The 27,850-nt window shown below is 58.1% G+C and overlaps 6 protein-coding genes across 9 annotated transcripts; 4 read left to right on the top strand and 2 right to left on the bottom strand.

Annotated features, from left to right (window-relative positions):
- Positions 1-52: 52 nt before the first annotated feature.
- On the top strand, positions 53-9,402 carry specc1la (sperm antigen with calponin homology and coiled-coil domains 1-like a). Of its 2 annotated transcripts, XM_076023063.1 has the most exons (15): positions 54-237; positions 1,608-1,779; positions 1,858-1,960; positions 2,036-3,660; positions 4,130-4,337; positions 4,415-4,488; positions 4,570-4,745; positions 4,872-5,035; positions 5,144-5,244; positions 5,318-5,411; positions 5,700-5,792; positions 6,035-6,252; positions 7,446-7,562; positions 7,662-7,721; positions 8,144-9,402. In XM_076023063.1, the coding sequence occupies exons 2-15, from the start codon at positions 1,651-1,653 to the stop codon at positions 8,231-8,233; spliced, it is 3,252 nt and encodes a 1,083-aa protein (XP_075879178.1). In that variant the 5' UTR covers positions 54-237; positions 1,608-1,650; the 3' UTR covers positions 8,234-9,402. The 2 variants fall into 2 exon arrangements, with proteins under 2 accessions (XP_075879177.1, XP_075879178.1); XM_076023062.1 differs by having other exon boundaries at positions 53-237; positions 4,872-5,244.
- An 810-nt stretch (positions 9,403-10,212) lies between these two features.
- On the top strand, positions 10,213-15,333 carry adora2aa (adenosine A2a receptor a). Of its 2 annotated transcripts, none has more exons than XM_076023071.1 (3): positions 10,213-10,291; positions 11,511-12,002; positions 13,301-15,333. In XM_076023071.1, exons 2-3 carry the CDS (start codon positions 11,674-11,676, stop codon positions 14,142-14,144), a joined length of 1,173 nt encoding a protein of 390 aa, XP_075879186.1. In that variant the 5' UTR covers positions 10,213-10,291; positions 11,511-11,673; the 3' UTR covers positions 14,145-15,333. The 2 variants fall into 2 exon arrangements, with proteins under 2 accessions (XP_075879186.1, XP_075879185.1); XM_076023070.1 differs by lacking the exon at positions 10,213-10,291 and adding an exon at positions 10,298-10,426.
- Positions 15,334-15,360: 27 nt separating this feature from the next.
- On the top strand, positions 15,361-16,819 carry c8h22orf15 (chromosome 8 C22orf15 homolog). 2 transcript variants are annotated; one of them, XM_076023078.1, is made up of 5 exons: positions 15,361-15,674; positions 15,998-16,084; positions 16,160-16,282; positions 16,354-16,431; positions 16,669-16,819. In XM_076023078.1, the coding sequence occupies exons 1-5, from the start codon at positions 15,650-15,652 to the stop codon at positions 16,752-16,754; spliced, it is 399 nt and encodes a 132-aa protein (XP_075879193.1). In that variant the 5' UTR covers positions 15,361-15,649; the 3' UTR covers positions 16,755-16,819. The 2 variants fall into 2 exon arrangements, with proteins under 2 accessions (XP_075879193.1, XP_075879194.1); XM_076023079.1 differs by lacking the exon at positions 15,361-15,674 and adding an exon at positions 15,683-15,846.
- Positions 16,820-17,194: 375 nt separating this feature from the next.
- On the top strand, positions 17,195-22,201 carry upb1 (ureidopropionase, beta). The gene is made up of 10 exons (XM_076023073.1): positions 17,195-17,346; positions 18,290-18,461; positions 18,829-18,916; positions 19,004-19,098; positions 19,744-19,902; positions 20,026-20,195; positions 20,730-20,811; positions 20,879-20,921; positions 21,052-21,206; positions 22,029-22,201. Exons 1-10 carry the CDS (start codon positions 17,243-17,245, stop codon positions 22,113-22,115), a joined length of 1,155 nt encoding a protein of 384 aa, XP_075879188.1. The 5' UTR covers positions 17,195-17,242; the 3' UTR covers positions 22,116-22,201.
- Positions 22,202-22,369: 168 nt separating this feature from the next.
- On the bottom strand, positions 22,370-24,936 carry gucd1 (guanylyl cyclase domain containing 1). The gene is made up of 6 exons (XM_076023075.1): positions 24,687-24,936; positions 24,518-24,605; positions 23,765-23,930; positions 23,597-23,688; positions 23,263-23,504; positions 22,370-22,960 (listed from the first exon to the last, which is right to left on the bottom strand). The coding sequence occupies exons 1-6, from the start codon at positions 24,691-24,693 to the stop codon at positions 22,869-22,871; spliced, it is 687 nt and encodes a 228-aa protein (XP_075879190.1). The 5' UTR covers positions 24,694-24,936; the 3' UTR covers positions 22,370-22,868.
- A 1,415-nt stretch (positions 24,937-26,351) lies between these two features.
- On the bottom strand, positions 26,352-27,634 carry zbtb26 (zinc finger and BTB domain containing 26). Its single transcript, XM_076023069.1, has one exon. The coding sequence runs from the start codon at positions 27,600-27,602 to the stop codon at positions 26,367-26,369; it is 1,236 nt and encodes a 411-aa protein (XP_075879184.1). The 5' UTR covers positions 27,603-27,634; the 3' UTR covers positions 26,352-26,366.
- Between the last annotated feature and the right edge of the window lie 216 nt (positions 27,635-27,850).

The raw sequence follows: 27,850 nt of genomic DNA, 5'->3' as shown, positions 1-27,850 counted from the left end.
GTGTGTGTGTGTGTGTGTGTGTGTGTGTGTCGTCGGGGGTGAGTAGAGGGGCGGCTGCTGAGATGATGCAACCGGAGGAGGGGACACGGATGGTCCTGCCGGCTGCCGACATCCGGGGCGATGCTGCCTGCGTCCAGAGCCGTGGAGCTGCCGGCGGCCGCAGAGCGATGAGCGGCCAGCGGACACGAAGTGAAGCCAGAGCCAGAAGTCGTGCAGAAGGTAGCGGGAGGAGCTCAGGTAGGTGCGGACCGGGGCTCTCCGCCCAGGACGCTGTTTCAGCAGTTACCTTTGTTAGCCTCGCGTTAGCAATAGCAGCGTTAGCTACCGTTTCCCCCCCCCTCACTGTCAGAACTCAGTCGCTGCAAGGGCGCAGGAACTGCCTGACGAGTGACGCCAACCGCGCAGGTTCGAGGTTTCGCTGCGAGTTGTATCGAAGAATGCCGGAATAACTTTTTCCCATAGAAGCAAGTTTCTCTAGCATGTCAAGCTACAGAAAACTACAGAAATGAGTCAAAGGATTTCAAAATAAAGCCAAGCAGACTTAACGTGCACGGTTTATTTTGATCGGGTGGACTTTAGGTTCCTCTAATTAAATACCGCGCGACATGAATCTCGTCATTTGTTAACTTTGATTCTTGTTTTATTTTTTTTATTTTTTTGAACCTCTGCGGAGTATTCTGTCAGTTTGGCTGGTGCTAAAGGCTAGCGTGACGTCACTTCCAGAGAGCTCCTTCAGCTATGGATCTTATGGATGGTTATTCGTCCTTCTCGCGGTGCAGTCTGTTGCTGTGTCTCAACAGCAAGGTGAACCTGGTTGCCTTTCTGCACGGCTCGCACTGTTCAGGACGAGAGAAAGAAAGGATGCCCACTAAAGCGCTTTTGTTTTGAAGGGCCTGGCCAAACAGGAAGTAAAGTGACTGACATTCTTTGCATGTGACCATTAAACTAGCCAGTTAGCTTTCTCTGCTGCGGTTCGAAAGTTGACTTGTGGTTCAAAGTTGCCGTCCCCTCCAGCAGTGTTTCTCCCGCCTGGAGGGCCGCTAGCCCGGCAGCGTCGGTGCGGTTCGGCCCGGTGCGGTTTAATCGGCGAGGTGTCGCCTCGAACAAAGCTACGGTGGGGGGTGGATGATACTGCCTCTAAGTTCGGGCCTCCACTGTCGGTTCATTGGCGAGCTTCCGGTTGGGGTCGACCACATCAGATGTTTGTCAACGACAGAGACGTGCGACCAGCTGCCCCCCCCAGCAACAGTCTGCCGGATGCTGAGTGGCATGAAGGTGACAAAGGTGACGGCTTCCTGTCAGGAACACGGCGTCGGTCATCTTGTGTCATCTGCGCCGACCGCCGCGTGCTATTGACGTCCCAGAACTCTTTGGTGGCTTCAGGTGAAGCTTGAACTTTCCTCGATGAAGACCCTGGAGGTCCACCCACCTCCAGGGTCTGCATGGACCTGTAGTCCGGAGGAGAGCCCACACCGTCTTCTCCTCACAGCTTGAGGTCCACCAGCAGCTGAACGCTGAGACTCATCGCAGCTCTCTGGCGCCTCCTGGTGGACAGTCGGTCCGTCTGGGCTGCAGGCCCGCTCAGCGCCTCTGTCCTGTGTCCACAGGTGGCGCTCTTGATGTAGACGCGTAGCCGTGGCAGAGCTCGGCATGAAGAAGTCGGTGCGGCCAGCGGCCGGTAAGGCCGGCGGGGACCGGGGGAAGGCGGAGCCTACAACCGCCGGCGCCACCACGGGAAAGCCAGCGACCAAGAGCAGCAGTTCGGCGCCGCTGTCCAAGGTGAGAGCGGACCTTAGGACCGCCCCCCCCAGCACCTCCGAGCCGTCCGTCAGCTCTGCTTGGATCTTCTACCTTCAGGTGAAGAGCAACGACGACCTGCTGGCGGCGATGGCTGGAGGCGTGGCCACCAAGACCAAGAGGACCGCCCCCTCCTCCGACAGCAGGACCAAGACGTCGTCAGGTGACCCGAGCTGCCGCCGCGCCGCCGCCCCTCGCCCGTCCCCCGGGGTCGTGACCTTTTCCTCTCTCTTGCCAGGTGCCACCTCCCGACGTGCCACCTCCTCCTCCTCCTCCGTCTCCAAGGAGCCCTCCTCCTCCTCCTCCTCCAGGGACCGCCCTCGCACCTCCAGGACCGCCCCCGGCAAGAAGCAGGTGGGAGGGGGCGGAGGGGACCCGGCGGCCCCGGGCAAACGCTGCCGCGGCCAGACGGCGTGCGAGGCCGAGGGCCGCATGAGCAAGTCCCGGTCGGACGGTCAGATCAGCCACAAGGTGGCGCTGGAGGCCCGGGTGGAGGACCTGCTGGGCCTGGCCCAGAGCAAAGACCTGGAGATCCTCCACCTGCGCGGCGAGCTGCGGGACACGAGGGCCCAGCTGGGCCTGGCGGGCCCCGAGGCTCCGGCACCGGGCGGCGCCGAGGAGGAGGAGCCTCCAGCGTCGGCCATCACGGCCGCCGACGTGGAGTCCACGCTGCTCCTCCTACAGGAGCAGAACCAGGCCATCCGGGAGGAGCTCAACCTGCTGAAGAGCGAGAATCGCATGCTGAAGGACCGGCTCAACGCTCTGGGCTTCTCCCTGGAGCAGCGGCTAGACAGCGCCGGCGCCGGCGAAAGGCTCTTCAGCTACGGCTCGCTCGGCGGCGGCGGCACGGCGGCCTCCTCGGCGCAAGGCTCCGCCCCCGGCTCCCTGGAGGACCTGCTGCAGCAGCAGCAGCAGCAGCAGCACGGCGGCTCGGTGGACCACCTGGACCACCTGGACAGCGAGTCCAGCGAGGTCTACCAGGCCGCGACCTCCAGCGACGACGCCCTGGACGCCCCCTCGGCCTCCTCCTCCTCCGCCTCCTCCTCCTCCGAGTCGGAGGGGGCGCGGCCCGGCGGGGGCCGCTCCGCCGGCGAGGCCTCGCTGGCCGGCCTGACGGAGCGCCTGCGGCAGCTGGAGGAGCACCAGCACAGCACGGCGGAGGAGCTGCAGGCCACGCTGCAGGAGCTGGCCGACCTGCAGCAGATCACGCAGGAGCTCAACGGCGAGAACGAGCGGCTGGGCGAGGAGAAGCTGCTCCTCATGGACTCGCTGTGCCAGCAGAGCGACAAGCTGGAGCTCTACGGCCGCCAGACGGAGTACCTGCGCTCGCTGCTGGACGAGCGCCACGTGGCCTACGCCCTGGAGGAGGACGTGAAGAGCGGCCGCTACCTGGAGCTGGAGCAGCGCTACGGCGAGCTGGCCGAGAGCGGGCGCTTCGAGCGCGAGCAGCTGCTGGGCGTGCAGCAGCACCTGTCCAACACGCTGAAGATGGCAGAGCGGGACCACGCCGAGGCCCAGCAGCTGGTGGCCGCCCTCAAGGAGAGGCACCTGCAGACGGAGCGGCTGCTGGAGCAGGAGCGGCAGGGCCGGGCCGCCGCCGCCGCCGCCCTGGACGAGTGGCGCGCGGCGGCCGGAGGCGAGCAGGCGGAGCTGAGCCGCTGCCGGGCGCAGCTGGAGCAGGAGAGGCAGCGCGTGGCCGAGCTGTACTCGCTGCACGCGGCCGCAGACCAGAGCCACGTCTGCCACCTGCTGGAGGCCGCCAGGAGCGCCAAGGAGGAGGCCGAGGCCAAGGCCGGCAAGCTGCAGGAGCAGCTGGAGGAGGCACACGGCCAGCTGGGCCAGCTGCAGGACTCCTTCTCCAAGGTGGCTTCCTCCTCCTCCTCCTGCTCCTCCTTCTTTCTTCTCTTCCTCTTCCTGCACCTCCTCCTCCTCCTCCTGCTCCTCCTCCTTCTCTTCGTTCTCGTCTTCCTCTTCCTGCACCTCCTCCTCCTGCTCCTCCTTCTCCTCCTTCTCTTCGTTCTTGTCCTCCTCTTCCTCCTGCTCCTCCTCTTCCTCTTCCTCCTCCTGCTTCTCCTCTTCCTCCTCCTCCTCCCTGCTTCTACTCTTCCTCCTCCTCCTCCTGCTTCTCTTCGTTCTCGTCCTCCTCTTCCTGCACCTTCTCCTCTTCCTCCTGCTCCTCCTCCTGCTCCTCCTCCTTCTCCTCTTCCTCCTGCTCCTCCTCCTCTTCCTCCTCCTCCTCCTGCTTCTCTTCGTTCTTGTCCTCCTCTTCCTGCACCTCCTCCTCTTCCTCCTGCTCCTCTGTTGACAGCGCTGTCCCCCTGTTGCTTTGCAGCTGGACGTGGAGTTCCGGGGCTTCCAGCAGAGGGCGCAGCAGCAGCTGGCGGAGCAGCAGCAGCTGCTGGAGCAGCAGCGTGCGGAGCTGCAGGAGAAGGAGACGGAGATGGGAGACATGAAGGAGACGCTCTTCGAGCTGGAGGACGAGGTGGAGCAGCACCGGGCGCTGAAGCTCCATGACAACCTCATCATCGGCGACCTGGAGAGTAAGAGCCAATCGGCTGCGGCCGGCCGAGCCGGTGGGCGTGGTCATTAACTCGCCCTCCCTCCCTCCCTCCCGCAGACTCGGTGAAGAAGCTGCAGGACCACAAGCACGACATGGAGCGAGAGATCAAGACCCTGCACCGCCGGCTGAGGGTGCGAGCCCGCCGCCGCCGCAGCGCCGCCTCCGGCCAGCAGGGGGCCCCAGCCGCTCACCGTCTGTCCCGGTGTCTGCAGGAGGAGTCGATGGAGTGGCGCCAGTTCCAGGCCGACCTCCAGACGGCCGTGGTCATCGCCAACGACATCAAGTCGGAGGCTCAGGAGGAGATCGGCGACCTGCGGCGGCGCCTGCTGGAGGCTCAGGAGAAGAACGAGAAGCTGAGCAAAGATCTGGACGAGGTCAAGAGCCGCAAGTAAGTCCAGGGGGAGGAGCCTGGAGCGGAGCCGGCCTGCTGCTGCTGCTGACTGTGTGTGTGTGTGTGTGTGTGTGTGTGTGTGTGTGTGTGTGTGTGTGTGTGTGTGTGTGTGTGTGTGTGCAGGCAGGACGAGGAGCGGGGCCGGGTCTACAACTACATGAACGCGGTGGAGCGCGACCTGGCGGCGCTGCGGCAGGGGATGGGCCTGAGCCGACGCTCCTCCTCCTCCTCCGAGCCCTCCCCCACCGTCAAGACCCTCATCAAGAGCTTCGACAGCGCCTCGCAAGGTGCGTGTGCGTGCACGAGTGCGTGCACGAGTGCGTGCAGCAGCAGCAGCAGCAGCAGCAGCAGCAGCAGCCGCTCTGAGCCCCCCCCCCACCCCCTCCCCCCTCCAGGACCGCCCACCAACGGAGCGGCCGTCCCCCCGCTGCCCCGCACCCCCCTCAGCCCCAGCCCCCTGAAGACGCCCCCTGCCGCCGCCGTCTCACCCATCCAGGTAGAGGGGGAGGGAGGGGGGAGGGAGGGGGGCTGGCTAGCGCCGATGCTAACAGTGAGCCCTGTGTTTGCAGCGACACTCCGTCAGTGGCTCCATGTCCTCGGCCAAGCCGCTGTCCTCGCTGGGCGGCGACAAGAGAGGCAGTTACTCCGACATCAATCTGCCAGGTGAGAGGTCACATGACCCCCGACACCCCCCTTCCCCAGGCCAGGTGAGCTGCCTGGGGAAGGCCAGCCCAGCGGGAGGGGTGCGGGGGGGCTCTCTCACTTCCTCAAGTGCTGCTCGGAGACGTGCAGATCGCAGCGTCCTGCCTGTGTGGCCCCGCCCACTTCCTGTGTGTTCTCCAAGCCTCTTGACAGGGGTCACAGCAGGTCACCGGGAGTGGTGGGAGGAGCCTGATGATGATGATGATGATGATGATGTTGATGATGGTGATGTGGCCACTGTCCCCACAGCGGAGCACCTCCTCCGAGGGGCCTCCTCCTCCAGCAGGCCCCAGGCGGTTCTCCAGAGGGTCCCCAACATGGACTCCAGCAAGACCCTGTCAGGTGAGGAGGAGGAGGAGGAGGAGGAGCCTCTTGGTTCAGTCAGGTCCGCTATGGTTCGGTGGTCTCCCCCAGACTCACCTCCCCTTTCTCCTCCTCCTCCTCCTCCTCTTTCTCCTCCTCCTCCTCTTTCTCTACCTCCTCCTCCTCTTTCTCCACCTCCTCCTCTTTCTCCACCTCCTCTTCCTCTTTCTCCTCCACCTCCTCCTCTTCTTTCTCCACCTCCTCCTCCTCCACCCTCACAGTGTCCCGGCGGAGCAGTGAGGAGCTAAAGAGGGAGCTGTCTTCCTCTGACGGGACGTCCTGCTCCTCGCCGCTCTCCCTGTCCTCCTCCTCCCCCTCCAACCGCAGCCGCCTGCGGGAGGAGCGGAAGGACCCGCTGGCGGCGCTGGCCCGGGAGTACGGCGGCTCCAAGAGGAACGCCCTGCTCAAGTGGTGCCAGAAGAAGACTGAGGGCTACCAGGTGGGTGGGAGGGGCTACCCGGTGGGTGGGAGGAGCTTGGCTGGCAGCATCAAAGATCCTTTCAGTCACTCACTGACGCACCCGGGGCTCCCAACTCCAAGCAACCACAAGTCACAACCAAGGACAAACAAACAAACAAACAAACAAACAAGCTCTACACGCTAGCAGTCAACCCTCAACTCTGAACCTGCTTCTAATGACAGGAAGCTGTTTGGAAGAATTTCAGTATAAAACGTCTTTGAGTTATTTGACGCTTTTATTGCTGTGTGTGTGTGTGTGTGTGTGTGTGTGTGTGTGTGTGTGTGTGTGTGTGTGTGTGTGTGTGTGTGTGTGTGTGAGTGACTAGCTCCGCCCCTGGGCGGGGTCAGGACACGCAGGCGTCTGGGTTGAACCCAGCAGGAAGTGAGGCTGCGGCTCCACTGAAGCAATGTTTACCTTCAGCTGTGGTTTCCATGGAGAGCGCCTCCTCCAGGAAGTCAGCCACATTACACACATCCTGCCTGTTACCTCCCTGACGGCAACACACCTGTCGCTGCTGGAGGTGGTGGAGGTGATCATCATCATCATCATCATCATCATCATCTCCTCCACCTGCTGCTCTCTGACCGTCAGGAAGGTCACTGCAGGCCTTCTAGCGGTGGCGCTGCTGCAGGGTCAGGGTCAGGGTTAGACCCTGACCCTGACCCTGCAGCCAGGAGTCCACGTCAGCAACATGAACTCATCCAGGGGGAAACTGAAGCATCACACTGCGGCCCCTAGGAGGAGGAGGAGGAGGAGAAGGAGAAGAAGAAGAAGAAGAAGGAGGAGAAGAAGAAGTAGAAGGAGAAGAAGAAGGAGAAGAAGAATGAGGAGTAGAAGGAGGACAAGAAGGAGAAGCAGAAGAAGGAGGAGGAGAAGAAGAAGAACTTCCTCTCTGAAAAGGCTTGATAATTCCGAGCTAAAGTTTAGGAATATTTCTCAGAAAAGTGTCTCAGGTTTGTCACTGTGTTGAACTTCAGAAGCTTTCATTGGTGAGTGAATGTCGTCGTTGTTTCAACGCTCTGTCAGAGGAGCGCAGGAGGACTCAGGCGTGAAGACTGAAGCCAGTCAGGTGGAGATCCAGAAGGTCATCGAGACTGATGGGGAAACTCCTGGCTAGATCGGCAGCGGTGTTGACCTCTGACCTCTGACCTGTGGTGAACTCTTGTTTACAGAACATCGACATCACCAACTTCAGCAGCAGCTGGAACGACGGCCTGGCCTTCTGCGCCGTCCTGCACACCTACCTGCCCGCTCACATCCCCTACCAGGAGCTCAGCGGCCAGGACAAGGTGACCCGCCGCTGGCCAGCCAGAACCTTCAACAGAAACCTCTGCAGATCGCAGTGCACTTTGTGTGAAGGTGTTTATTCTCTGTCCTCCTCCCTGCAGAGGAGAAACTTCACACTGGCCTTCCAGGCGGCCGAGAGCGTCGGCATCAAGTCCAGCCTGGTGAGTTCTGCAGCCAATCGGCTCGGCCCGCTGCCCCCCCCCCCTCGCCCTCCCAGCCGTTAGCATCACGCCATGCCTGAAGCTAAGCTAACAGATGTGTAGTCATTTGGAATCCATGAAGTGCGATTGACTCAAAATTCCTCAAATACCAAAGTCTTTTTCAGCGTTGCACAACCGGTGGGTGGCAACCCAAAGGTGGTTTTGACATACACACTGTGTGTTTACAGAGAAAATGTTGCATATTTGTTTTGTAGGACACGCAATTAAATTCCATCATTTCTCGAGTGACAGAAAGTGAGCCAGCAGTACAGAACTGCTGTGGAATAAATGGGGGTCGCAGTGGTTCTGATGGCGGCCACGCCCCCAACAGGAAGTTCCCCGCAGCGGCCCCTGATCCGTGGCTGTGTGGTGTTGTGTTGCAGGACCTCAACGAGATGGTGCGCACGGAGCGGCCCGACTGGCAGAGCGTCATGACCTACGTCACCGCCGTCTACAAGTACTTTGAGACCTGACGGCACGTCGGCGCTGCAGCAGGGGGCGCTGCAGCAGGGGGCGCTGCAGCAGGGGGCGCTGCAGCAGGGGGCGCTGCAGCAGGGGGCGCTGCAGCAAGGGGCACAGCAGCAGGGGGCGCTGCGGTCTGACAGCCAGCAAACCTGCAGAGTCGTCTTCCTTGGAGGAGGAGCAGCAGCATCAGTGGGAGGGGCCACCGACTGCACCGCCTGGTGCTCGGACTACTTCCTGGATGGACGTGATGAAAGCCAAAGTGTGTGTGTGTGTGTGTGTGTGTGTGTGTGTGTGTGTGTGTGTGTGTGTGTGTGTGGCTGACAGGAGGGACATGGTGCAGAGAATGTCACTGACACTAACTGGTCGTACACACACACACCTCTACGTCTCTGTTAGCATTCACGGCTAACAGAGTTAGCATTCACGGCTAACAGAGTTAGCTTCACGGTTTCCACTTTTTTTGCAAACCTGTCACTTTGGAAGGAGGGGTTTTAGCCCTTAGCTTAGCATAACCCCCGGACACTGGCGGCCCCTAGAGGTCCTGCTGCTCCCAGCACCTGTCCCACAGGTGAGACCGAGGTGCCCCCCCCCACACACCACACCCAGCTGCTGTGGCTCCTGCAGCCGACCTGAGGCCTTCAGGTTGACGCTGGCCCTTTAAATCCAGCTGTTTCCTGTTTATTCCACATGTTTATTTAAAGTGTTGCTGACGAGCGGAGCGACAGCCGGCTGGACGTGAAGAGTCGCTTCGTCTGCTCGCCGCCACGCATGGATTCACCTGACTGACAAACTGTGGGCTCTGATAAGCTGCTGCTGCTGCTTCTTCTTTTTGCTTCCTCCTGCCACAAAACACACTACAACTTCCTGTCCGTGCTCATATCTGCCTTCATCAGACAGGAAGTGGTCTTCTTCAGGCTCCGCCTCCTGCCCAGTAGAGAAACACTTGGCTTGACAGCGTCAATCATGTGTGCTGCTGTGTGCGTGTGTGTGTGTGTGAACACTAATGGGTGTGTGTTGCTGTGAGCGGCGCTTTATCCTTCGCCACGCTACTTATTATTATTATTATTATTATTATTATTAATATTATTATTTTTTATTTTATTTTGTAAACTCTGATGTGAAGCTGCTTCAGTTTGTAATTTTTCTTGTTGCCTTTTTAATAAAGTTCATAAAAGTGCGACTATTTCCCTGTGAAATGTTGGGCTTTGCTCTTGGTGAATTGTTGAGTTTCAGTTCGACGCGCCCAAGCGTGCTTGTGATAAACAAAAATTCTGGAGGATGCGGCGATCCACTGTTCAGATTGTTTATTTGCAATCCAAACACAAAAAACAAAAACGGTCTTACCGCGACAGCGGACAATGCGGCACAGGTTGCTTGCAAACTCACAGATCGACAAAGTAATCCAACAATCGTCAAAAAATGAGAAATCCAAAAAGTGCTTGAAAAGCAGTCTAAAACTGTTTGGCTGCATTCAACTCAAGAGCCCTGCCGGCCCCGTTAACCACCCTAATATAGTTCAGGTGCTGCAGTCACCTGCCTATGGTGATGTGGGGGCGTGGCCCTTAGCGCAACCAATACTAAGAAAATACTAAATAAATAAAACAATTACTTTTGTGTCCATAATTAACACATTAAGCCACAGTGCAAATAAATCAGAAATAAGGAAAGAAAATAAATATTTTGGCTCCAACAGTTCACTTTTATTTTGAAGAAACTGATGGGGTCGTGTGTGTGTGTGTGTGTGTGTGTGTGTGTGTGTGTGTCCGTGTCCTGGGAGGCTGCGCTGGCTTCACCTTATAAAGCCTCTAATCTGCTGGATTATTTTACGATGGCGTTTTCCACTTTATGCTCTTCCTGTGTGACTGCGCCGCCCTGAGGGAGGGGCCTGTGTGTGTGTGTGTGTGTGTGTGTGTGTGTGTGTGTGTGTGTGCAGTGACACACTGTCACTGGTCTCGGCGTCGGCCACGGTCAGAGTCCTGCAGGGTGGAGGAGCCGATGGAGCTACTGAAGAGACGTGAGGAGGAACTGCTTCTTGTGCGATTGTGCGATTGTGGTGACAGTCTGTGGTGAGTCTGTGTGTGTGTGTGTGTGTGTGTAAGAGCCACCAGGCTGTTGCGTTGTGTCGGCTGACAGCTTCAGAAGATCCTGGGTGGATAAACTGCAGCGACACTGAAGATCTGGCCTGAAGAACATCTGCAGCGGTAACACACACACACACACACACACACACACACACACACACACACACACACACTCTCAGTATATACAGTTTATTTAGACAGCAGCTCATCTTGAAGAGTTGCCGCCACCGCCTGACCTTGACCACACCCCCTGTCAGCTCGCATTAGCTCCACTAGTTAGCATTAGCTCGTCTTCATGCAACTCTGCTGATTGGACTCTATATCTCATGCGTGTGTGTGTGTGTGTGTGTGTGTGTGTGAGTGTGTGTGTGTGTGTGTGTGTGTGTGTGTGTGTGTGTGATGATAACAGTGTGATGGAACTTTTCTCAGTCGTCGGCTCAAAGTTTGTCCTTTCTGCTCACACGGCGGAGGGGGAGGAGCTTCTGACCTGCAGCGCCGCAGGGGGGAACACAAGGAAACTAGCTGTGTTTCCAACGCCCCTAGAACTGCACCAAACCTGAACATGTCCATAAAGCTGGTGCTGGAAGCCAAATCTCCGCTCCAGCGTGGCTGAGAGGTTCTGACTCTCAGCAGGAGGTCTCTCACACGGATCACAGAGAGGAACATCACACCAGTGTCATGGAAACACTTGGTTCACACTGACACAGTGTCAGTGGACGTGACGTACGGGGTCACGTGACCAGTTGACTGGCTAGTGACCATGCTGCATTATGATTAGACGGAGGAGGAGATGGAATATTGTCTCCAAGTCCTCAAAGAGGAAAACAGAAGAAGCCTCTGGACAGCAAACAACCCAGAACCCAGAACCCCAACCCAGAACCCAGAACCCCAACCCAGGACCCTAACCCTCCTCTAGGAGGATGAAGTAACCCCAACCCAGAACCCTAACCCTAACCCTAACCCAGATCGGACCAGAACTATGGCTGATGGTCTTCACACCATTCAATGGAAACACCTGCAGGTTGTTTTGCTAAACGCTGTCATGGAAACGCAGCCACTGTGGTGCTTGGGTGTCAGTCTTGTGGGCCAGCAGGTTATAGTGTGCGACCGCTGCGGGCGGAGCCTCAGTGGCTGCCGACAGAGCCACTTTCTGTTTCCTGTCTCTCACTCTCTCTCTCTCTCTCTGGGTGCTTCCTCTCTGCAGCCGCACAGCGTCGCGGTGACGAGTCGGCCGCTGCTGACGCTCGTGGGAACGAGCTGCTGAAGGAAGGGGTGGGCGGAGCCACCACGGCCTGCGGAGCGCTGGCCGCGGCAGCAGCGATGGTGGTTGGGGCGAGGCGCCCTCGCTCGCCCGCCGCGTCGCCGCCATGACGGAGGTGGATTGGGTCTACGTGGTTCTGGAGCTGCTGATCGCCGCCTGCTCGGTGCTGGGCAACGTTCTGGTCTGCTGGGCCGTCTTCGTCAACTCCAACCTGCAGACCATCACCAACTTCTTTGTGGTGTCGCTGGCGGCGGCCGACATCGCGGTGGGCGTGCTGGCCATCCCCTTCTCCATCGTCATCAGCACCGGCTTCTGCTCCAGGTTCTACGGCTGCCTCTTCATCGCCTGCTTCGTGCTGGTGCTGACCCAGAGCTCCATCTTCAGCCTGCTGGCCATCGCCGTCGACCGCTACATCGCCATCCGGATCCCGCTGAGGTCAGTACTCTCTCTCTCTCTCTGGAGCTCCTCCCCTTTCTGCTCAGTGAGCTCAGTGAGCTCGGCGAGTCCGATGCGCTGCTGTGAAATACCCGTCGATGTTCAGGCTCCTCCTCCTCCAAGACAGCGGTGGTGCAGCGGTCAGCTCCAGGTCCTGGGTTCCATTCCGGGCCTGGGACCTTTAGTATGTTCTGCCAGTGTCTGCTGGCTTCTCTCCGGGTTCTCCGGGTTCTCCAGGTTCTCCAGGTTCTCCGGGTTCTCCGGCTTCCTCCCAGGTCCAACAGCATGCATGTGAGGTGGATTGGAAACTCTAAATTGACTGTGGGGGTGCATGGTTGATGGTCTCTGCCTGGACCTGACTAAAGTCTGCTGTCACCAGGGTGTCACCCTGCCTTCACCCACTGACAGCTGGCAGAGGCTCCAGCAGAACCATCAAGCAGGTATTGAAGATGGACGGATGGATCTTCGGGAAATCTTTGTGACCATTAGTGAAACGTAAGACATCGATGTATTTCTTTTAGCTTTTTGAAAAGTCTGAAAATGAAGCTTTGAGGCTTTCAGGGGATCTGATGGTTTCTCCCCGGAGCTCCTCCCCCTTCCTCCTGAGGGTCGGTGAGGTCAGTCAGCGCCATGCTCTGCTCTCCCTGGAGCTCCTCCCTCTCCCAACCCTAAGTCACGCTCCGCCCACCAGGTGGGAGGGAGGAGGCGCAGCTGCTGGAGGTACGTGCCGCTTCCCCGGCACGTCCGACATCCCAAGTATGTGAGTGGAGGGGGGTGGAGCCTCGCGTCTCAGCTGCTCTCCCACACTGAGGCTCCGTCGCTGCCAAAAATAGCCTCTTCCTCCGAGGAGCCGCACAAGTTTGTTTACCAGAAGCTCCTGAGAGGAGGAGGAGGAAGAGGAGGAGGAGGAGGAGGTGGAAGAGGAGGAGGAGGAGGAAGATGAGGAGGTGGAGTAGGAAGAGGAGGAAGAGGAGGAGGAAGAGGTGGAGGAGGATGAGGAGGTGGAGGAGGAGGAGGAAGAGGAGGAGGAGGAGGAAGATGAGGAGGTGGAGGAGGAGGAGGAGGTGGAGGATGAAGAGGAGGAGGAAGAGGAGGAGGAGGAAGATGAGGTGGTGGAGGAGGTGGAGGAGGAGGAGGAGGAAGAGCAGGAGGAAGAGGAGGAGGAGGAGGAGGAAGAGGAAGAGGAAGGGGAGGAGGAGGAAGAGGAAGAGGAAGGGGAGGAGGAGGAGGAGGAGGAGGAAGAGGAAGAGGAAGCAGCAGCACGTTGCTGAGCTGCTGCTCTCTGTCTCCCCCTGCAGGTACAACAGCCTGGTGACGGGCCGACGGGCTCAGGGCATCATCGCCGTGTGCTGGTTGCTGTCCATCAGCATCGGCCTCACGCCCATGATGGGCTGGCACCCGGCGGCGCCGGCCAACAGCAGCGGCGCCTGCCCGCCGGGCCTGGAGCCCTGCTTCTTCGTCAGGGTGGTGACCATGGACTACATGGTCTACTTCAACTTCCTGGGCTGCGTGCTGCTGCCGCTGCTGCTCATGTTGGCCATCTACCTGTGCATTTTCATGGCCGCCCGCCGCCAGCTGCAGCTGACGGACGGCAAGGCGGCGGCGGCGGCGCACGGCGAGAAGTCGCGCTCCACGCTGCAGAAGGAGCTGCACGCCGCCACCTCGCTGGCCATCATCGTGGGGCTGTTCGCCCTCTGCTGGCTGCCGCTGCACGTCATCAACTGCGTCTCGCTCTTCGGCGGCTACGCCCCCAGCGGGCCGCTGATGCACTTCGTCATCCTGCTGTCGCACGCCAACTCCGTGGTCAACCCCTTCATCTACGCCTACCGCATCCGGGAGTTCCGCCACACCTTCAGGAAGATCGTCCGGCGCCACCTGCTGGGCCGCGGGCGGCCGCTGGAGGGCGAGCGCTCCGGCGGCTCCGCCCACAGCGGCTCGGCGCGGCTGAAGACCGGCAGCCTGAGCCGGGAGCTGGTCGCCCAGCACGGCGGGGGGGGCGGCGGCTGCTGCGACACCTGCCGCGCCTCGCCTGCGGGGGGCGGCGACGCCTGTGGGGGGCGGCGGCCGGCCTCCGGCCGCGCGCCCAGGAAGCCTCGGGCCGAGTGCGACGCCTTCGAGGACGAGCAGCAGGTGGCGTCCTGACGAGCTCTGGCTCTCTGCTGCCCCCTGCAGGAACCAACGCCAAACTGAATTATGACTGGCTGTCAGGGAGGGGGTGTGGTCACATTCTCCCATTGGCGGTGTAGGATTCGGCCCTCGTGATGATGTCACACCCACAGGAAGATGATGATGGTGGTGATGAAGATGATGGTGATGAAGATGATGATGGTGAAGATGATGGTGATGATGATGATGATGATGATGATGGTGGTGATGATGATGATGATGGTGGTTATGATGATGGTGATGAAGATGGTGATGATGATGATGATGGTGATGATGATTGTGATGAAGATGGTGGTGATGATGATGATGATTGTGATGATGATTGTGATGATGATGGTGGTGATGATGATGATGGTGATGAAGATGGTGATGATGATGATGGTGATGATGATGATTGTGATGAAGATGGTGGTGATGATGATGATGAAGATGGTGATGCTGAAGATGGTGATGATTGTGATGATGAAGATGGTGATGATGATGATGATGATGAAGATGGTGATGATGATGATGATGATGCTGAAGATGGTGATGATGATGCTGAAGATGGTGATGATGAAGATGGTGATGATGGTGATGATGAAGATGATGAAGATGATGATGAAGATGGTGATGATGAAGATGTCTTTGCGCTCTATGTAAGTTGGACTGAGGTGCAACGTCTGTGTCCTGCACTAAACTTTTCAAAGCCATGCGACTGAGACGGTGTGGACAGACTCCTCCCACCAGGAAGTGAGCAGCTGGTGCTCCTCAGCAGGAAGTTGAGATCTCCAGAGGGAGCCGCTGTGCCTCCAGTGACCCTCTATCTTTGGAGCATGGTGTTTTCCCAGCACGTCTCTGGGGAGCTGAGGGACACTCGGTGTGGAGAGCGTCATAGTGGCCCCTGGTCCTCCAGCACTTCTCCACAGAGACCTCCATGTTCTCCTGAGGCCCCTAGGTCACATGCTGCAGGCAGGCCTCAGACAGGAAGCAGAGGGGGGCGGGGCCAGACTCTACCTGCTGGGTGTCACTGGGGGGAGGTCAGTCTGCACTCAGCAGCTTCAGGCCAGAAGGACCACAACTGTGACATCACAACCCGAGTGACTCCTCCCACTCTTAGCTTAGCTTAGCTTAGCGTAAAGCCCCAACCTGAGGTGAACGACTCGCCCTGTTTGTTTGCCGAGTTCTTCGTCCGCTGCCCTCTTGTGGCAACAGAAAACCCCACCGGCTGTGAACACGTCGCTGACGTCACCATCATCACCTGGACCAGTGTCACCGGTTCACTCGGGCCAGAACCTCCAGTCTGCCCACTTACTGTCCAGTTGGCTCACTTTCTGTTTATCCTGCACAAATTGATGACGTCTCCGCTGTAAAAGCAACAATAAAGTCTGCTGTTAGGGGCGTCGCCATGGCAACCTGCTTTCATTGTGTGTGGGTGTGTGTATTTGTGTGTGTGTGTGTGTGTGTGTGTGTCAGAGTTACTGGACCATCGACGGCTGAAGATGTTTGTCAGTGTTCTGCTCCGAGGTAAAAGCGTTTCTCGTCTTCCTGTTTTTGTGTGTGTGTGTGTGTGTGTGTGTGTGGTGCACTTGTATTTGACTGGTGCGTTGGAGCAACGCCGCTGGTCCAACCAGGTTCTGGAGACGTTCCTCAGAGGTTCTGCTGCATGATGACATCATCACAGCTGGACAAGGATCAGGTGACCCGAGGAGCAGAGACCAGTTTGAGACGACCGCTGGTTTGTCCTGCTGGAAGCGGCACCGCCAGATGTGGAGCTGAGCTGGGAGAAGCTCCTGCTGCTCCGGTTCTGACTGCCTGCCCTCGGCCCGTGAGGCCGTCTGTCCTTCCAGAAGGTCGGGTGGAGATGTTCAACCTCAACTGTCAGCTGATCAACTTCATCCGCCACCTGAAGCAGCGAGGCGGTGTGGACATTACAGGTAGGTGAACTCTTGAGGTCAGCGCCGCCGTGTGGTCGTTCTGTTGTCACGACGACCCCCCCCCCCCACCACCAGACAGCGTGGACCTGATGGACACCAGCGGGCGGCTGATGAAGCTGCAGGAGAAGCAGGACAGCGTGGAGCCAGCCGGCAGCGTGTTGGTGGAGCGACGTCACTACGTCCTGCTGAGGGTCCACCGTGAGTCTCCAGTCGGACACGCGCTGTGCTTTTATTGTGAAAGGGTCCGTGAATCCTCTTGTCTCCTACAGGGGGAGACGGAGCAGCAGCAGCAGTGCAGTACGTTCCTCTGGTGGACAGCGCATGCTCCAGCCACCCTGAGTTCACAGGTAGCGCCCAGACCCCTGACCCCTGACCCTCTGACCCCTGACTCCAGACCCCCTGACCCCCAGACCCAAGACCCCAGACCCCGGACCCCTGACCCCAGACCCCTGACCCAAGACCCCTGACCCCCAGACCTTTCTATTGCTGTCTATACTGCCAGTCTGGGATCCAGCTGTGACGATACAGCCACGGTAGCAGCGCGGCTCTCTGCCGCCCCCTGCTGACGCCTTCTGTCGCTGCAGAGCTGCTGAAGAAACTGACCAATCCTGCGAGGGAGCGTCACGCCAGAGCAGGACGACCTCCCAGGACCCGGAGACACAAGGAGTGACGTCACCAGGCTCCATCTTCTGGACCGGGAGCTTCTGATCAATAAAGAACAAAAATCAAAATCAACAGTCTGACGATCCCTCTGTGTGTGTGTGTGTGTGTGTGTGTGTGTGTGTGTGTGTGTGTGTGTGTGAGAGAGAGAGAGAGAGAGACACACACACACACACACACACACAGTGTGCAGTGGGGCGCAGGGACGGTGCTGACCGGTCTGAACTGGTCCCGCCGGCACCACAAACACACTTTCCTGTCTGTTCATTAAACCAAAGACTTTTTCTCTCTGGACCGCCAAAGCAACTTTGTCCCAAAGTCCGCCTGCTGTGACCCCGCCCCCCAACCCCAGACTGCCGTTCCAGGGAATCAGATGGTGTCGTCCCGACCCGCCTCCCTTCCTTCCCGCCCCCCTCCTGAGTTGCGTCACCCCGGAGTTTATGAACAGCCGAGCAGCCCCGCACGCACTACCGCACCGCACCGCACCGCACCGCAGACATGTCCGCTGGAGAGCTGCCGTCCCTGGAGGAGTGTCTGGAGACCCACCTGCCCGAGGCCGAGCTGAGCCACGTCAGGAGGATCCTGTTCGGCAAGGAAACCGCGTGAGTTCTCGAAACCAAACTGTAAACGAGCGACGAGCAAAAGGCACGCGAGTTCAGAAGTTCAGAAGCTGCTCTCCGCCAGCAGCTTAACTGGCCAACCAAAATCCTGGGTTTTGGTTTGGCTTAGAACCAAAGTGGGCCAAACGTTTTCAGCCACAATGGGTTTTAAGATGTGACAGCAGGAGCAGCAGGAGCAGATTAATGTCCACTGAACAAAAGCAAAGTTAGAACAAAACGTGTTCTTGAAACCCCGCGTTGTTTAGCTGCATATGGGCCCCGGGCCATAGGTTGCCCACCGCTCTTCTAAACCAACAGACCTCTCTCATCCAGAACACAGGCAGGAGTAGAAACACAGGCCAGGTTCGGGGCGAAGAAGCAGGAACTCACCAGGTCATTGCCAGCAGGTGGAGCCGATTAAGGACAAGAAGCAAAACTGAAAACACGAGCAGAAAAAGCGGATTTCAAAATAAAAGAGGAAACACACAGCATAAACCCTCAAAACAAAACAAAACAAAACCACCCCACGTGAGTTCCCGCGAGACGAGAGACACGTGGCTGCATTCAGTGAATGATTGTGCCGGGTCACAACCTTCACCCCGTGTGTGTGTGTGTGTTAACCAAACTAAAATGATTTTTTTTTTTTTTTTTTTAAACTTCGTGCGTTCAGTCGATAAAAATCGCGCTGCTGCTGTGGTGGTCAGAGCACCACCTACTGGCACCAACAGATACTGCACTCAATCAAACAGTACAGTCCATATTTTCTGTCTTTAGGGTCAAATGTGTTGTTTTTTTGTGACCATTTTAATCTCACTTATGAAAGTAGATGTGAAAATCCTCTGTCAGATAAGGGGGAGGAGCCAGAGGACCTGCAGGCTGCTGATTGGTGGAGTTGAGACAGTGTGAAGCCCAGGTTGGCGTTGATGTTTGAAAACTGCCGTCGCAGGAAGCTGGAGCTGCCGCCGTGCGCGCTGGCCGCCGCCGCCGAGCGCCACTTTGAGTTGAAAGGCTGCGGGTTTGACGCCGCTCCAGAGCAGCTGAGGCCTCCCAGGAAGGTCCGGGTGGGCCTCATCCAGAACCACATCGTCCTGCCCACTGACGCCCCTGTCGCCGAGCAGGTAAAAAACACCTTGTTCACACCGACACGTCACGTGACCCGCTGACTGACCGGTGACAATGGAGCATTTTGATTGGACGGAGGAGGAGACGGAATATTTTCTCCAAGCCATCAAAGAGGAAAGGAGAACAACCATCCTGGACAACAAGCAAACAAACAAACACAACAACGTAAAGCTCATCAAATCTCACGGGATGAGGTTTTATTGTTTTTGCAGTATTTAATATTTGATGTTTGCAGTATTGAGTACTTTTAAGATGGATAAGATATCAAAACTGTCCCGTCACCGTGGCCCAGAAACTGACTGAGCACGCACCTGGTGGGCGGGGCTAGCGGTCTGAAGGCGGCGCTCTGCTCTCCCCACACAGGTGGCCGCCCTGCACGGCCGCATCGCAGAGATGGTGGAGGTGGCTGCCATGTGCGGCGTCAACATCGTCTGCTTCCAGGAGACCTGGAGTGAGTGATGTCACAGGCCACGCCCACTGGGTTTCACCTGAGCAGGTAACTGACCTCCCCCCCCTTCATCCCTGTGTGTGTCTGCAGCCATGCCCTTCGCCTTCTGCACCCGCGAGAAGGAGCCGTGGACCGAGTTCGCCGAGTCGGCCGAGGACGGAGTCACCACCCGCTTCTGCCAGGAGGTCAGGCCCCGCCCACACACGCCCCGCCGTGACCTTTGAACCCTGTCAAATCCAGGACTCTGTCTGGCTGTGTCTCAGTTCAGGCTCTGCATCCTTGGAAGGAAGTTGCGTCATAGCACCGCGTGAAGGCTCCTCCCACTTCCCAGAAGTCCTTAGGACGCTCCGAATGCATCCTGGGAATGCGTCCTCCTGTTAGCACCAAGGCTGCACCGCTACTATCCTTCACCTCCTGTATCCCAGGATGCTTTGTGTGCTGCTGCAAAGCATCCTGGGAAGTCGGCTGAAATTAGCGCCATCTACTGGCAAAGACACCACGTATAAATTGAAGTATTGAAATTCCAAATCAAATCTTCAGTTTTTAACGCAGGGTCTTTACTGATTTGAACATCCAACCAACCAATGGTTAGCTTGATGCTATGAAAACGTCACTTCCGGGGTTGGCCAGCAGGAGGGAACGGCGGTGACGCAACCAGGAAATACACCCAAGGCTAGACCGTCCCCTGTGGTTACCGGGGAGGCGGGGTTTGGGTCGGTCCTTCTGGGCCGGGTCCTTGGAGGACGCTTCCTTCAGACGGAGGACGCTTCCTTCCAAGGATGCAGACCCTGGATTGAGACTCAGCCTCTGTCTGTCTGTCCGTCCGTCAGCTGGCCAAGAAGTACAACATGGTGGTGGTGTCTCCCATCCTGGAGCGGGACGAGCTGCACGGAACCCTGTGGAACACCGCCGTGGTCGTCTCCAACTCTGGAGCCGTGCTGGGGAGCAGCCGCAAGAACCACATCCCCCGCATCGGAGACTTCAACGAGGTGTGTGTGTGTGTGTGTGTGTGTGTGTGTGTGTGTGTGTGTGTGTGTGTGTGTGTGTGTGTGTGTGTGTGTGTGTGTGTGTGTGTGTGTGTCCCCTCACTGACCCAGGTGTCCCACCCTCAGTCCACCTACTACATGGAGGGCAACAGCGGCCACAGCGTCTTCCAGACTCAGTTCGGTCGCATCGCCGTCAACATCTGCTACGGCCGCCATCATCCGCTCAACTGGTTCCTGTTCAGCCTCAACGGCGCCGAGATCATCTTCAACCCGTCGGCCACTGTCGGAGCTCTCAGGTGACTGCTCCAAGTCCAGTCATTTCCCAGTGTTTGCAGAGTGCTTTCAGTGCCGAGCTCAGTACTGTGGGGCTGCAGACACACACAGGTTCGGTTGCAACTCTGACATTAAAGTGCTTTCTACACATCCCATGATGCATCTCTTCCTGCTGTGAGGTGGCTCACCCAAACACTGCATGCATCTGCTGCTGCTCCGGCCCCTCTGGCACACTGGACAACCTGCTGTGGCCCTGCAAGTCGCAGTTGACCCAGCTGCACTCACGCACCAATCACTGCTCACTTCCTGGTACCACTCACACATGCAATACCTCCTAGGAGCTCCAGGTGGCACCACTGAGTGCCAGCCAGGGACGATAATGATAATAATATATTAATAATAATGATGCAGTTTACTTCTGTAGTGCTTTTCAATGCTAAAATTCCCTCCGATCAGCTGACTGTGAGGCCTCTTCAGTGGCCTCTGGAGGCCGCTTTACGTATTGCAGTTTAGAGACTCCAGCCAACAGCAGCCGCCTCTTCTCTCTCTCTCCACAGTGAGCCCATGTGGGCGATCGAGGCCCGGAACGCTGCCATTGCTAACCACTGCTTCACGTGCGCCATCAACCGCGTGGGCACTGTAAGTTTCTCAGCACCGCTCCCTGGTGGTGCCTGACCTGACCTGACCGGCCCTCCTTTCCCCACAGGAGCACTTTCAGAGCGAGTTCACGTCAGGCGACGGCAGGAAAGGTGAGCGGTGGTCTCGGGCCCGGGTCTCACTGGCCCGGGTCTCAGTGTCACCAAACTCTCTGCGTCCACGCGACACTGCAAAACCCGCCTCCAGCCAGTCACCAGTGCGACTGTCTCCGCCCTCCCACAGCTCACCACGACTTTGGCCACTTCTACGGCTCCAGCTACGTGGCGGCGCCGGACGGTAGCCGCTCCCCGGGTCTGTCCAGGACCCAGGACGGCCTCCTGGTGGTGGAGCTGGACCTCAACCTCAACCGCCAGGTCAGCGACAGGTGGAGCTTCAAGGTGAGCCGCCGCCCCCTTGCTCCCAGGAGGAAATGGGGATGACCACGCCCCTAACTCATCCAAACTCATTTGATTGGTCGCTGCAAAGTCTCTCACTTCTACCTGGCGTTGGCCACCATCAATCATAGTGATCATCAGTCATTGATTGATTGATTATAAGCACTGGAGGCAACGCTTCACTTCTGTAGCGTGTGGACATCTGGCCTCCTGTCAGTGCTGTCAGTGCTGCTCTTCAGCTCCAGAGCCGCCTCCTCCTGTCAGTGCTGTCAGTGCTGCTCTTCAGCTCCAGAGCCGCCTCCTCCTGTCAGTGCTGCTCTTCAGCTCCAGAGCCACCTCCTCCTGTCAGTGCTGCTCTTCAGCTCCAGAGTGTCTTCAAAGTTCTTATAATGAAGTTTTTACTTTTCATTTCTGCTTTGTCAGTCATTGCTCTGTTTTCCTCTTGCACTCTGTGAAGCAGTTTGAGCTGCAGTTGATGCACTGGAAGGTGCTGCAGTTGTATTCTGGACATCTCATCCATTACCTGTGAGCTCCAAGCCTCCATCGGTCTCTGCTTCCCAGCCACTCGCAGTGTTGACACCTCGGCACGATGACAAAGTGGGCAAAAGCCCCCCAGTTGCTTCCTTGTTGGTGTCAGCAGGTGTTCCTTCTACATGCTGTAATATAAGCAACCACTAGGGGGTTCATTTCCCCTCTGTGACTGCTGGTGGTGCGAGCAGCGACTCGATGGGAAATCAGAGAGATGTTGCGGGGACCAATCAGAAGAGTTGGGGGCGTGGCTATCTCTGGCTCCCAGGTGACTGTTGCTGTGTTTACTGGCTCCAGATGACGGGTCGCTACGCCGAGTACGCCGAGGAGCTGGCCCGGGCCGTCGGACCCGACTTCAGGCCCAACGTGGTGAAGGAGTTCTGAGTTGGTCGGTACCGGCAGGTCCAACAAGCAGAGGGAACCCTCGGGTTTTACACAGCGTCCAGATCGCAGATCGTTCCTGACAGCCACCGAGAGAATACATGAGGTCAAAACCTCCAGTCTGAGGCAGCAGGAGGTCTCTGGTCCGCCTGTCACCTGGTCTGGAGGTGCAGACCAGGTGACAGGAGGACCAGAGACCTCCAGTCACCTGGTCTGCAGCTCCAGACGCTCGGCTCAAACAAAAAAAGGCTCTCAAGTTTGCTTGCTCAGATTCTTTAATCACGAGATGATAAACGCAGTTTCGTGTCCATAAAAAATAAAGTTTCTACTTTAAAATGTTTGACTTCCTTCAATCAGAGAATTAGTGTGTGTGTGTGTGTGTGTGTGTGTGTGTGTGTGTGTGTGTGTGTGTGTGTGTGTGTGTGTGTGTGTGTGTGTGTGTGTGTGTGTGTGTGTGTGTGTGTGTGTGTGTGTGTGTGTGTGTGTTGATTAAAATGAGACCTCCAGCAGTTTGTTCCGCAGCTTCGTCTCTTGTGATTGGTCCTGCTGCTGCTTCCTGAGACTCCTGGGAGGTCAGAGGTCAGCTGACCTGGCGGCGGCGCCTCCCCTGCGTCGGTCCCTCTGACCCAGTTCAACCGCAGATCGGCTGCGGTGGTCAGATAAAGAGTTTGTACACATCCAACGCACGCAGGGCAGAAAGGTCTCTCGGAGCATCGAGCCAGAAGTTCTGATCCCACTGCCAGCAGGGGGCGCCGATCAGCTGTCCTTAAAGACAAACAGGATGTCCTCGTCCGTCCCGTAGCTGCGGCGAGCCTCCTCGAAGTTACTGAAGCTGGTGCAGCACACTCCTGACACACACACACACACACACACACACACACACACACACACACACACACACACACACACACACACACACAGTATTCTATATGTGAACTCACTCTGACTTCTACTTCTGTCTCTGTGCATCTCTGCTTCTGCAAAGCAGATGAGCGCCCCCTGCAAGGCTCTCTTCCCACAGGGGAGTTTTTGCTGCCCACTGTTGCCCCTTGCTGCTCTCGGGCTGCTGTGATTTAGCGGCGTACAAATAAAAGCTGACTGATTGATGAAGGCTGTGTGTGTGTGTGTGTGAGTGTGTGTGAGTACTGACGGTCAGAGTAGGCGGGGTTGTTGTAGAGGATGCAGCCGGTGGTGCGGTTGAAGCCGCACACCACCACGAAGTGTCCCTGGTACTCGGGCTTCCTGCAGAAGCACTTCTGGCCGGCCGGCAGGAAGCAGCAGTACTTGACCGGCGCCGCGCAGAGCTCACAGCTCAGCACCACGGCGTTGATCAGCACGATGGCCACGTGGCCGTCCTCCAGGTGGGCCACGATCTCCTGCACCGTCACCGAGCTGGGGGCGGGAGGGGAGGGGGAGGGGGCGGAGACATGCGGACGGGTCAGCAGGGGGCGCCGGGCCCGGCCGGGCCGCTTGGAGACACTCACCGCTTCTTCACCGTCACTCCTTTCCCGTCGGCCTTCAGGAAGAGGTCGTTGACCCGGTCCTCCTCCGTGTCGAAGCGCTTCCTGTAGAAGGACTGGACAGCAGCCACAGACTTCACATCCCTGCTCTGCACTCCTCACGTCGCTAACGGCTAACGGCTAAGGGCCCACCTGGTTCCTGAAGCCTTTGTCCACGCCCAGGGTCTGGGTGCAGAAGCAGTGGCCCACCCCCAGGTGGTGCAGGAGGTAGGCCAGGTCGATGGTCCACACGCTCTCCGTCAGCTTCAGCTCCCAGCAGGCCGCCTGGAAGTCCTCGTCGCTGACGGGATGGAGGTACCTGCGGGTGGAGGGTGGAGGGTGAGGACAGCCTCCGTCCCGCAGTGCTCGGGGTCATGTCCTCCACAGGCCAGTAGTGGTCCATCACAACTTTAAAATGGGGCTTTTAATAAAGTTTGGTTGAAATGCTTTGAGCGGCTTTGCTCCCAACAGACTTCAGCTCAATGTTTACATCGTATTGGAATCTTTTAGTTGAACATATTTTAACCCAACAACAGTCAACAAAGTGCAGGGCGGAGGCTTTTACCCAGGAAGCTGAAGAGAAGCAGCCGCCCTGATTCACAGCCTCCTCTACGCAACCAGCACGCTGCTGCTGCTGATGTTGTTGTGAATGGGTTGCGCAATGGCGTCGCGTGCAGCTACGTAGATGACGGTTTTGAACGCAACGGAACGCTACGGAAACAAACGCGAGTTTTCATCGAAAGTGAAGTGACGACGTTCAACACAACTGGGACATCCGGGGACAAACCTCGTCCCGTATCCACACACATACACCACCGTGTATTTCAAGGGACGCTTGTCAACTCTAAATGAAGAGCAGCTGTGGCCGGGTGGAGGGGGCAGAGCTCCAGCCGGCCGAGGACCCACCTGAGGACCATCCTGGAGCAGGCCAGGCCGCAGTCCCAGTGGTACGACTGGCGGATCGGAGGGACGTCCAGCAGCACGGCGGCGCTGTCTGGGGGAAGAGGGGGCGGACAGACGGACAGACTGAACACACTGAGCTTCCGTCGGGACCGCCGCGAGGAGCCACACTCACCCGCCATGCCGCCGTCGGTGGGTCCGAACTGCCGGCTAAGACCTCAGCAGCTGTCCGCTCCCGGCAGCAGTCCGAGCGGCGGCGCTCCGTCTCCTCATCGGTGCCGAGGAAGACGGAAGTGGACCAGCGGCGGCTCTTCCGGGCAGCTCGCGCTACGACACGTCAGCTGACCGACGGCCCTCTGTGAGAGAGAGGGAGGGAGGGAGAGGGAGCGAGAGAAGTCGTAGAGGAGGAGCAGCAGACGGAGAACGGAGGCCGTCTTCGGTGCGGTGGCGGCGGCAGCAGCGGGGAGACTCGCTCGGCTCGGCTCGCTCCGGGCCTCCGCCGCCCGCACTTCCTTCCGCCGCTCGAGCTCGCTGGCTGAGGTGGCGCCGTGACGCGATGCTGCCCCCACGCGGTGCGGATGTGAAAGCGAAGTGAGTGAATGTGTTTTACTGGCTGGCTGGCTGGCTGGCTGCTGATTGGCTGCAGGGCTCCAGGGGCGCAGGAAGTCCACCTGCCCCCCAGGAAGAAACAGCCTGAGCACCGCTGTGTTCACACCACACACGTCTACAACACTTTATTAGTCTGTGGGAGCACCAGGATGAGTCACAAGCAGCATGTTGCCACGGTTTCACTGTGGCCCACCGACCCTCTCGTCCCTGCAGCAGGATGTTCTTCAAACAGTCACTTCCTGTTGTTGGTCTCACGCTGTGTTCCCGCTGGTCGCCGGCTCGTGGTGACCGCTGCAGGGAATGTCCCAGTACATCTGCTGACCCTGCTGAAATGTTCACGTGTGAAACTCTGTCTCCAGCACACCACCTCTATATTAATGCCTATGTAGAACATATGTACAATGTTTCCCCGACCTGGATGAGACTCTGGTGGCAAACTCTGGCCCGCGGGCCAAATCTGGCCAACAGTGCGATTCTATTTGTATTTCGCGAGGCAATGCAAAAGCCACCACGAGGGCTGCTGGTCCACCAGCACGGCACGGCACGGCACCTGTAACTACAAATCCCAGAGTTCTCTGCTCACCCAGCACAGGACATTCACTGAAGAACATCATCATCATGACCCAACAGGTTTATTCTGGTTTTATATTGAATTTGTTATTAGCCTGTGAAAAAGCTCACTGTTGAAATCCAAATCAGAAGAAGACTTCTATTTACATTCCGTTTATTCTGTAGATTGTGTTTTTTAATTTGTTTTTTAATTTGATTTTATTTTGCATGTGTGCAATATGAAGTTATTTATTGTATGGTGTTGAGCTTTGCTTGTTCCATATTCAGTGCTGATCTGCAGGATTCTGTTTCAATGAATCTCAACGTTGGACCGGGAGTTTGCCCTGCGCTGCCTTAGAGGGTCAGAAGCCCCGCCCACCATGGTCTCCCAGAACCCTGTGGGAAACACTGTGTGTGCATGTATGCATTTACACACACAGATACACGGTGTACATGTGAGATCCAGTCGGTTCCTAGCAGACGACAGTGCATCCAGTTCCAGTGCATGTTTTCACGCAGGCGCTGCTGCAGGAGGTCCTGCAGGAGGTCCAGCAGGAGGTCCTGCAGGAGGAGCAGCAGGAGGAGGTCCAGCAGGAGGTCCAGCAGGATGTCCAGCAGGAGGAGCAGCAGGAGGAGCAGCAGGAGGTCCTGCAGGAGGAGCAGCAGGAGGAGGTCCTGCAGGAGGTCCAGCAGGAGCTCACATGTGGCTGAAGTCCAGGTCCAGGCCGCTGTCATGCAGGCTGCCCTCGTTGGCGTTGTCCAGGCTGTTCTTGCCGTGGATCTGCTTGAGGTGTTTGCGCAGGACGGGCTTGTGGGCGAACACCATGTCGCAGTAGTTGCAGCGGTGCGGCTTGTCGCCGCTGTGCAGGTTGAGGTGGTCCAGCAGCGAGCACTTCTGGGTGAAGGTCTTGCCGCAGATCTTGCACTGGAAGGGCTTGATGCCGGCGTGCACGCGCATGTGGCGGTGCAGGTTGCCCTTCTGCGTGAAGGTCTTGCCGCACAGCAGACACATGAAGAGCTTGTGCATCTTCAGGTGGTTGGCGTAGTTCTCCAGCTGCCGGAAGACCCGCGAGCACTTGGGGCACTGGTGGTACCACTGGGGGGGTTTGTCGTAGTTCCTCTGGTGCCCGCCGTGCTTGTCCGAGGGGGGCGGGCTGAGCGGGAAGCCCGCGGTGCCAGGTGGCCCCGCCCCCTCCACGCCCCGACTGTCCACGGTGGAGTTGATGAGGGAGTGCTGCGGCTCGGGCGAGCGCAGGGGGGCGGAGGAGAAGGCGGGGCCGACGGAGCTTCCTGCCTCAGACACCGACTCCACCTTCACGATGGTGATGTCACCGCCCGCCAGCCGGGACCTGGGGCTGCTGAGGGCCTGCGGAGGCGACCTGGGCTGGATGATGACGTCGTCCTCGTCGTCGTCCTCGTCCTCGTGATGATGGTGCGGCTCCACCGGCGCCCCCTCCTGGTCCTGGTGCAGGGAGCGGATCTCCACCGGCTCCTCCTCCCTCTTGTCCCTCGTCAGGTCCGCCTCCAGCTGCCGGGAAGGCTTGGGCTTGATGAACTTGCTGAGGGCCTGCGTGCACTGCTCCACGATGTGGCCCATCTGCAGGAAGCTGGCTACGGTCAGGTAGTGGACCAGCTCCAGCTCCGGGAACTCCAGCTGGCCCGTGTAGCAGGAGAGCAGCAGCTGGCGGCCCACCTCCGCCTCCTGCATCATGGAGATCTGCACCTCCCTGGAGTCCTGCTGGAGGATGAACTGGTCCCGGAGGAAGGAGGAGCCTGCAGCCAGCACCACCTTGTGGCCGGGGACCTCCAGGTGGTTGATGCGCACCGTGACGTCGCAGAAGCGCCTCTGGTGACGCAGGTGGTCCATCTTCTGCAGCATGGAGTCACCGAAGGTGGCGAAGCGGAACTGAAGGATGACCGGGTTCTGGGCCATGACGAGGAGCTGAAGCAGCAGGAGCAGTGGCGCTGTGGAGGAAACATCAACCAGCAGGTGGTCAGCAGCAGTCGAAAAGAATCAGAGACAAAAGTACAACGCTGTGGACCTCAGACAACCCCAGCCTGGGCCCTACTGGACCAGACTGGGCCAGACTGCTCCATGGATCTGCTAGTTTGATATCACCAGCCAAGGTGATACTGTTTATCATCAACACGTGGACCTCTCTCATGGAAGACAAACAGACA

This window comes from Nelusetta ayraudi, unplaced genomic scaffold (genome assembly GCF_046127955.1).
Source record: "Nelusetta ayraudi isolate G7.1 ecotype Tasmania unplaced genomic scaffold, CSIRO-AGI_Nayr_v1 ptg000014l, whole genome shotgun sequence".
In the NCBI taxonomy this organism is placed as follows: Eukaryota; Metazoa; Chordata; class Actinopteri; order Tetraodontiformes; family Monacanthidae; genus Nelusetta; species Nelusetta ayraudi.
The sequence above is the reverse complement of the archived record's forward strand: the minus strand, read 5'-3'. Positions and strand labels throughout refer to the sequence as shown.